This window comes from Physella acuta, unplaced genomic scaffold, assembly GCF_028476545.2.
Source record: "Physella acuta isolate Inbredline_101_S28 unplaced genomic scaffold, ASM2847654v3 ptg001999l, whole genome shotgun sequence".
Lineage (NCBI taxonomy): Eukaryota > Metazoa > Mollusca > Gastropoda > Physidae > Physella > Physella acuta.
The window spans coordinates 104,194-114,136 of record NW_026733504.1 but is presented as its reverse complement, the minus strand read 5'-3'; the positions used below and the strand labels follow the sequence as shown (position 1 = coordinate 114,136).

The following is a 9,943-nucleotide window of genomic DNA, read 5'->3' as shown; positions in this document are numbered from 1 at the left end:
CCTGCGTTATCACCTCACTGCACAATACATATTATACACACACCTGTCTCTGTCTTTCACCACAGCCATCACCCTTTCCGTAAACCTGCTCTTAATAAAATGATTTATTTATCCTTAACTTTCACCCTATTCCTGTTCTCCGTTATATACTTTACTATTACCATAAGCATAATCATAGGCGTTCCCATTCCAATGCCAGTACCGTAACCATAACCGTAATCGTAAACGTTACCCAACTTGTCTCGGGGGGGGGGGGGGGTAAAGTTCTACTGCAATTACTGTGACCTTAACGTCACCGTAGTAGTTTTTATTAAAAGGAGATTTTCTGACAATCTGCTCTTTCCAGATGCCTAAATTATCTAATTACTCAATCTGCAAATAGTCGATCTAATTCAAGCGCTTAAAAAAGGTATAGTTTATAGTCAGTTTTCGGTCACTTTTAATGCAATTATTAACATGGGTATAGTTTCCCCTTTAGAAAAGAGGTAAACCACACACTTCGGCAAAGAAATATTCCTTTGATACTTCATTGCAAATACCAGATCTAATAGCCGTGATTGACATGGGGACAGAAGCCACTTAACTTGTAAATATAGAAAAAAAGACTACACACAACGTCGATACATCAATTAAAGATGACTTAAGACATTAAGACCACACAACAATTTTTGTAAACAAGATATTATAAAAATGTTCATAAAAAACGTTTAAATAACAAGCTTTTATGTAATAATGCACTAAAAAGGAGAAAATAAATTATACACTACTATTTAAATAACTATACTTTATAGTTATTTAAATAGTAGTTGTGATGGGGGGTTTCATATATATTATATAATTATATCTTCTCGATATCTTTTCTATATTCTGATCTGCTACTATTCATACGACAACTATTATACTTGTGAGTAGGACGGGAATCACTCTTATGTTCCGCAAACACTAATTAACAAAAGTCAACCATTTCGTTTATGAAAAGAACACTAACTTTATTAATACACACTTATTTGCACAATATCAAAGAATACATCCGTCTCCTACAATTACTAACCCCCAACTCACGTTACTGCCGCGGTCTACGTCATTGGTACATTGTCGCGTCATGCTCACGTCACATTCGCGCCACAAATATTGTATTCAACATGCGCACAATACTCTCGCACCAAATCGTCTACAGTCAAGTTCGCACCGTCCTTTGTAACCTCTACTAGTCGTCTAATTCTTTATATCTACGCTATGACATCTCCTCCCCCCCTACAATTAAAAAAAACTAATACTATTAGTTTTTTTTTTCTGTCTTCTTAGTCAATCATCGTATAAATACATAGTCATAGCGTCATCAATGACTGAATTACATTAACATTTCAATAGCAACAATTCCAGCATTCACATTTTCAAAAAAACAAACGACAACAATGTCATGCCGCATCTTGAACTGCCAGTAGAGAACTTTATCATCTGTATTGAAAAATTTACAAAATAAACGTCAGTCAATTTATTCTTTATCTTCGGTAAAGACTGTTCCACAAAAGTTTATCATCTGTGTAGACAAATTTACAGAATATACGTCACTCAATGAATCTTTATCTTCGGTAGAGACAGTTCCACAAATGTTTATCATCTTTGTAGACAAATTAACAAAATGTACGTCACTCAATGAATCTTTATCTTCGGTAGAGACAGTTCCACAAACGTTTATCATCTGTGTAGACAGTTTTCCCTGTTATACTTGACGTCTAAATGTTCCCTTGAGCTTTATAAACACAAAACTTGGCAACACTGTGACCGAAAAACAAATATTTATAAGCTGAAGTTGCCGTTACGACTTGATCGAAAATTGACCGCGACCGTGCGTAAGGCTTTTGTTAGCTGGTTATGGTGACTCTTCTTGCCGTTACGACTTGGTCGGAAATTAACCGCGACCATGCGTAAGGCTTCAGTAATCTGGTTAGGATGACCCATCTCACATTGATTTGGTTCCTCTAGATGTGTTACTTGACGTGATCCTGCGGACGTGTCCTTGACGATGTGTTTCATATGTTCACGTTCATGATGTACTGGTCGTTTGACAGCTGCATTCATTTAAGCTGGGCATCAGTGCGTAGCATTCACGAAGATGACGTCAGATTCTGAGAAAATATGAGCGGACATGTCGTCTTAAACATATGCCAGCTAAGCGTTTTTGTGCCCGTCGGACAAATAACCTTCCTCTTTTAAAGAAAAACCCACCAAATTTTGATATGCTGGTTATTTGTCCACGACACACTACATAATAAAAATAGTAACTACATTATTATAATTATCAACAAAATACCAACTACATTACTAAATCATTAACTACACACGACTAGCATTAAAATAGAAAGACATCTACTACACACAAAAAAAAGACATGTGTGTTGTATTGCGTGTCACATATCTGTAGTGCAGGAGCAGCTCTCTGCCTGTGACTGTAGACTGTACATAGCCATAATTATTCATCCTCCAATAGCAACTAATATATTCTTCACTTTATGGTTATAATGGAGCAGCTCTCATTATACCATGTTATGACAACGACTTCCTTCTGCACCATCAGAATTGAAAAATTGCCTCACGTCGATATTTACGACGACTTAGATTCATACCATACATTTAGCTATTCGATAACTTGAATTTACTTTACTTATTAATCCTTGTGTAGTCGTTGTTCAAAACCGTTCGTAAGGGGGTGTGCGTGGTCTAAGTTCTATCCGTCATGGGGTAAAGCACATGGGGCGCTAGGTCAAGGTTAGGGTTGAACAGGTCCGTCGTCTGTCTTGTACTCGTGTGCAGGTCATTTCTTTAGGCTCTGTAGTTTCTTGTGCTCCTGACATTATCTGATTAAGTGCTGACCAGGAATAGTAGTAAGCTCTCTCACCAATTGAATTATTTAGGACATATTCTTCATTTTCATTGTTGACTTTTTTCTCTAATCTGAGCAATCTGTCATTAAGTTGATCATTCTGTTTCCTCAAACTGAGAACAACTGAGCCGATTTCTGTGATTTTTTTAGACAACTCTTCAGTAACTGTGTTCATGTCTACCACCAAATTATCACTCCTTTTCTGTAGATCGTACATCGTTCTGTTTACCGGTTCGATAGAACTTTGTGTGTCGGCCTGCTCGCTTCTTACTTGTGTTGTATGGTTCATGTCATTCTCAACTTGAAATTGTTTGACACCTCTGATGTTGCCTAGGATCAGATCGTGTGGACCATATCTAAACACAACTGCTTCTACTGTTCTTGTTGCTGATGGCGTGCTAATCTGGATTATTGCTGTTGGCCAAACATATGTTATGCCTCGTGAACTCTGGACATGTTGTGTTCTGCCTGTGTATTGATGTCGTCTAACAAAGTAGCTTCTAACAGCTATTGTTGAGCATCGTGTGTCCCTTATGGCTCGCGCGAATCTGTTGTTAATCTTGGCTGTAAATATTTCTTTCCTGTTGCTGGCTTCACTAAAAGATGTCATGTATGCTGATCTATAAATTGGTCTCTTGTATTGACGTCTATTCTGCTGTATATTCCGCTGGAGTCTATCATCATATAGTTTCTTACAATTAACCTTTTTGTGACCTGATCTATTGCAGTAATAACATCTGATATTGTGATAGTTCTTTTGTCGACAATAGTTCATCTGTATGTTGTGGGCTGTTGTGGTATCTTCTTGAACTGAGAGTGGCGTATTAATTTTTGTAGTAGGTTTGCTCTCTGTTTCACTGTATGAGTCATCTGAATCGTAGTAATATTCATAAGTAGATCTAGGTAGCTCTGCTTTTTGTTGTAGCGTTGACTCATGTTTAGGTTGCTGTGATCGATTCTCTAACTTTAATTTATATTGACGTAGTTCTTCTACTTCTTTTCGCCTTATTTCTACTTGTAGTCTCATTTCGCTTAGTTCAAGTTCAGTTTGTTTTTCAATCTCGGCTTTATAAAGTTCAAATTGTTTTTCCATCTCGGCTCTACGAAGTTCGGATTCTCTTTCTCTTTCTTGCCGAGCCTTGGCAAACATAAATTCAACTTCTGCTTCACGTTTTTTGTAGTCTTCTGATTTCTCATCTAATTTAGCTTTAGCTTGAACGGATTCTTCTTCTCGTTTGGCCTCTAGCTGAACTCTATAGTGAGCTAACGCCACTTGACATTGTCTTTCCTGTTCTGCATCCTCTAAAAGTCTTAATTGGACTAACTCAAATAATTTATCTTCATCGACAACTTTGTCTTGCTTTCCATATTTGTTCTTCTTCAGCGATGGTTCACCAATGGTATACTCTAAGCCTAACTCGGGCTTAGTTCTAGTTAGAAGTTCGTTAAATGGAGGCATGTCTTAGTGTGGTGTAATAAAGGTGATGTGTGGGGAAAAAAAAAAAGAGTAACAAAATAACATTAACTGAACAGGACAATACACATAAATGGGCGAGAGTAAGATAGATGTAGCTTACTCCAAGCCTACCACAGTACGTAACACGTGACAGGTTATAAAGAGAAAAAAAAAATGCTGGGAGCAGCACGATAAACACGATAATGCGAACATTACGTGATACAGCTAACTATAAATGTGTACCTCTTAAATAGCAGGCCTACACTCAGTGTGTCCTATAATTAGGAAGCCTCAGCCAATTTAAGAATAACAAGACTAGATCTATAAAGACATAAAACAAACACGGAGAAGAAAAACTGCTGAATAACCAGCACAGGATCCAAACAATCCCGGTTACTTAAAACAAAATTTGAGGAAGGTACTTATCTTGCTTCCCTGCGATGATCAAGTAGCACCTCTGGTCAACACGAATCCGCTTCAAACTTCACAACTTTTCACTCGAATCTTTTTTAAAACACCACTTGCGGAATTAAGGACCACTTGTGCTCCACCAATATGTGATGGGGGGTTTCATATATATTATATAATTATATCTTCTCGATATCTTTTCTATATTCTGATCTGCTACTATTCATACGACAACTATTATACTTGTGAGTAGGACGGGAATCACTCTTATGTTCCGCAAACACTAATTAACAAAAGTCAACCATTTCGTTTATGAAAAGAACACTAACTTTATTAATACACACTTATTTGCACAATATCAAAGAATACATCCGTCTCCTACAATTACTAACCCCCAACTCACGTTACTGCCGCGGTCTACGTCATTGGTACATTGTCGCGTCATGCTCACGTCACATTCGCGCCACAAATATTGTATTCAACATGCGCACAATACTCTCGCACCAAATCGTCTACAGTCAAGTTCGCACCGTCCTTTGTAACCTCTACTAGTCGTCTAATTCTTTATATCTACGCTATGACAGTAGTGTATAATTTATTTTCTCCTTTTTAGTGCATTATTACATAAAAGCTTGTTATTTAAACGTTTTTAATGAAAGTTTTTTAGTACTTTATATGTTTTATTTACACTAGAGTTCCATGACTAAAAACCATTGCGCACCTATTGAACGTGATGACGCGTGTCTAATAGAACGGAATAGTTTGATGAGGCACCCTACTAATTTTGACATAATTTTAATTTATTCATAGAAAATTAATCATGCAACCAATTAAGTCAAATTTAATGTCATGTTGCATAATCATCATGTCTTGACCCAAGTGCTAACGTTGAAATAAATCTGTCAGTTGACCTAAGTGCCAACGTTGAAACAAATCTGTCAGTTAGAAGTGTCTGAAATTTCGTTCGGGCGTTTTGATCTAGACAGACAGACAGAGGAAAAGAGTTAAATAAAAGCTTGTAAAAGGTTATTTCGCCGCATTTCTATTATTAATCTCTCTTTGAGCATTTAGTCTACCGCTATAAAATGTAAGCCATTTTTGGTAGACTGCAGGCAGGGTGTAGAGTACCGGGTTCACGGCTGAGTTGAGGGGGATAACACAAATGGCCAGCCAGCCATGCGTGTCCGGACTAAACGTGTGTCCACTGGCCGACATCAGGCCAACAACACACACCGGAAACCAGCAAAAAAAATTGGACAACACGACCAAGGACAAGTTTTTGGCCACTGTGATTTCACGTCTGCGATGTGTTGAGGAATTTATTTGTGAATCTGAGGACAAAGCGATAGACTTGAAGATAGCGATTTGGCCAGCGATGATGAAAATAAGCTGTAGAAAGTTGAAGACGATGAAAACAGCGAAAGAATAAGTCCAACCTGTGCTGCGTTTCATGTTTACAGGAATACCTAAACACATACCGTTGGAAGAGTAGATTTCCCACTCGGGGTACAGAACAGGTAAAATAGCCAGAACAAGACCGATAACCCAAACCGCGACAACGGAGGCGACTAAACCAACAAGAGGAATCTTGCATGGACGCAAGGGGTTTTTAAAGATGAGATACCTGTCTAGAGTGATGAGCAGGACAAACATGGTGGACGTCTCACACGATAGTGTGAGCAGAAAACCTGCAGCCGTACACAGAGAACTTTCCCGCCATTGGCTCTCGTAGATGACGTAGTTGTCACGATGGTACACGTCACTTCCGGCGATGAGGAACAAGTAAACGCCCATGACTACATCCGACAGGCCAAGATTTGTGACGTACAGTTTGTTGCTGTGTTTCATTTCCCTCAACTCGAACACAATCCTGTATACGATGACAACCAAGTTGCCCACGCCGCCACCAGCTGCAACCACCCACAACAACACCCGCTTGATGACGTCACCCAGGAGATCGTCACACGACGAAATGGCGTCCCTTGGTGCGTAACAAGTGTGATCGGGAATACCCTGACCTTTAAATTTCTGACAACACAGTTTAAAACTATCCCCGTATATTCCTTGTTCTATTTTTAAATTCCCTAATAAAGAAGCGGCTTGCTGGTCATATTTAACCATCGTGTTTCTTAAATCTAATATTCCTATCTTAGTGACGTTTCTCAGCGTATTCAAACTACAAAAATGGGTATGACTTAAATTCAATGTATGAAAATAAGCCTCTAAATCAAGTACAGAAGTAATAACTTGAAACTCCTCCATTTGTGTGTAAGTAACGTCAAGTTTGAAGTTTTCACTTAAATGCTGAGAGGAAAATATAATTTTTCTGAATTTTGTATGTGATAACTTTAAATCTTTCACCGAAGGGAGGTAAATCATGTCCAGTTCATCGATGTTATTGTAACTGAGATCTACGACTTTTGTGTGTTTCAAACAATTGCCTAAAGAAAGTAAGATATTTGCAAGGAGGCTATTCGATAAATTGCAGTTGGATAAATAAAGCTCAAGTACTTGCGGTAGATTCAATTGTGAAGGTACAACCACGTGATACAGGTCTATTCCAGAAAAGTTCAGGGTTCGGGTATTCGGGTGAAACGACTCAAATAATCCTGTGTTATTGACCTTACTGAGGTCAACGACCGTGGCCACGCCCCACTGACACACAAATCCCGATGGGCAGGTGCTGTGACAGTTTAGCTCGTCATCTCCCGTCCGACAGTGTGGCACGCCGTCACAGACGTGCGCCACGTCTATCCGGATAACGGAACCACGGCATCCATATGTATCCACATGGGATAAGACATCCACGGATAATTCATCGTCTCCAAACGGACAATCCATTGTCCCGTCGTTGAGCATATAGAACGGGATACAGTAAGACTGGCGACATTTATAGAGTCCTTCGACGCAAATAAAATCTTGACAGTCTTTTAAATGCGACAAATCTGAACAACCTAGTATTTTCCCCTTCAAACTTTTTAAATGAACACACCTCGGTGCCCAAACACTTTTCTCCAACTGCTTTTCTTCAAAACGCAAAGAAAAAAATTGATTTCTGTTTTCGCATACGGCTTTAGCGTCATTCGGCTCGTCATTGTGACCATAATTTTCGACGTCACACGCATTCACAAGTTTTGTGATATCTTTCCAAATTTTGTTGTTTACACCGGAAATCCCCGTTTTATTTTTAAACCACTGCCGTGGTAAACAAACCTGATCCTCGCACAAAATTTCTAAGCAGTCGCTATTTATTTTTGGGACAAAGACGAAGGCTCTCGTATAATAATCAATCGGCCCATCTATTTTACACATAACCTCGTCTCCAGAATTCGTGCAATCTGAAAAACCATCGCATACATATATGTAGGGTACAAATTCATTCATGTATCCACAATCAAAAAGCTTAACCACTTCGTCTGGTCCGGACTCCACTCCACTAGAACCAGCTCCATCATTGGTGATAACTTTCGAGTGAACAAAAAGATTTTTCATGTCAATAATTTCCAAACTTTTTGCACCTAAAAGCAACCTATCACTCATATCTAACTCACAAACACTAATCTTCGTAAAATCGGAAATAGAACTCACAGTTTTCCAGCTCATGTAAGCATTTTCTTGTAAAGTGCTGTTCTTTTCAGGAAAAATCTCCATGACTAAATCCGGATCTGGGCTGCAAATTTCAAGAATTTCTTCCAACAAAACAGGCCTTCTGTTTTCCCATTCATATCGATCATGTTGTGAGGTCTTTTTATAAACGCCCACGTGAACCAAGAACGAATTTGCTGGTCCATTTATTTTTGTGTATTCCGAGGCTATTCTTTTTGTGAGGAAATCCAGTTCTTCTTTATCTTCAATGGCGACTAAACGAGAAGCCATTTCAGCGCAGTGGGTGGATGCTAAGATATGGCTGGTGTTGGATTCAGAAATCTCTAGCTTATAACAAGACAACTTCTCCGAGTTCATCTGACCACTGTACCCAAACCATCCAGTTAGGCACTGACCACACAACAACATGGAAACCTCTTGGTTGTGTGTTAGGTTGTCTGCTGAATGAATAAAAACCACGTTGATGTGTTTCAGGAGAGGCCAATCTGAGAATGGTAAGTGTGTGATGAAAATAAAAAACACGTGTATCCCTTCTGATGTTAAATAGGTTGTTATGGATGTGAATTCAAACGCTAGATCGAAGGACCGCACAAAGTCAGAATATTTATAAAGTACAATCATCAATCGATTCCGATTTCTTGGTGGGCTTTTCAGAGTTTTTAAATAATTGACACCATGAGTAAAGTAATTGGCGTTTAGTTTAACATTTTTTACTTTCAAATTTCTTAGTTCATTTAGTTGCTGTCTGAAACTTGTCGAATTTTGATCTTTTACATTAGATCTGTTGGAGTTGAGTTTCCCATCTGGAATGTACTCATCAAACTCAATAATGGGAGCCTCATTCTCAGGTAAGAAAAGCGAAACGCTAAATCTCTCCAAATCGTGATGTAAATTAGTTGTAAAGTAATTTACAACGGTCTCCAGTCGCAGTTTGTAGATGTCGTTGATTTCATCCGTGTATACCACGATGTCCCAGTTGCCTATCCGGCAGTCTTTGAGAGGAAACCCTTCAGACGCTACTGCTCTTGGCACCAGGAACTGTGCTACATATTAATAACGGTAATATCTTACAAAGTGTTTTGAAATAAAACAAATGTACAAAGCTTTATAATAACAAGCTTTTAAATGCACTTAAATTAAAATAAAAACTTACTCTATTTAATGAAAGCTTTTGTCGATATAATTTTTAGAGGGACCAAAATATATATTAAAAATACTAAAATTAATAACGAAGAAGAAGAAAGAAGAAATTCTGGGTTTACAGAAACAGTGAACTCTACTTCACTTGCTCCACTTGGTTCGAAAATAGAACACTAATTTATTTAACAAATAATGTTGTTTATCGTTCAACTGCAGTTTTTTTATTACATATTTAGCAAAAAAGGTAAAATAAGATCATCGTCAACGCTTATAGATTATTAGTAAGCAAAATATTAGCTGATGAACTCCTAAAATTGTAAATATTTTAAGCTTAATTTACTTTTGTTAATTACAAACTGCAGTGAAATAATGAAGCAGTCCTAAAAAGGATTTTGCGCTTAAGTTGTGAAGTTGGAAATTAAGATGTGTGTTGCGTTAAATAAGTGTTC

At 38.0% G+C, this 9,943-nt stretch overlaps 1 protein-coding gene across 1 annotated transcript; it reads right to left on the bottom strand.

The window, feature by feature from the left end:
* Positions 1-5,774: 5,774 nt before the first annotated feature.
* Positions 5,775-6,869, bottom strand: LOC131931657 (G-protein coupled receptor GRL101-like). Its single transcript, XM_059288486.1, has one exon. It carries the CDS (start codon positions 6,867-6,869, stop codon positions 5,775-5,777), a length of 1,095 nt encoding a protein of 364 aa, XP_059144469.1.
* Positions 6,870-9,943: the final 3,074 nt, after the last annotated feature.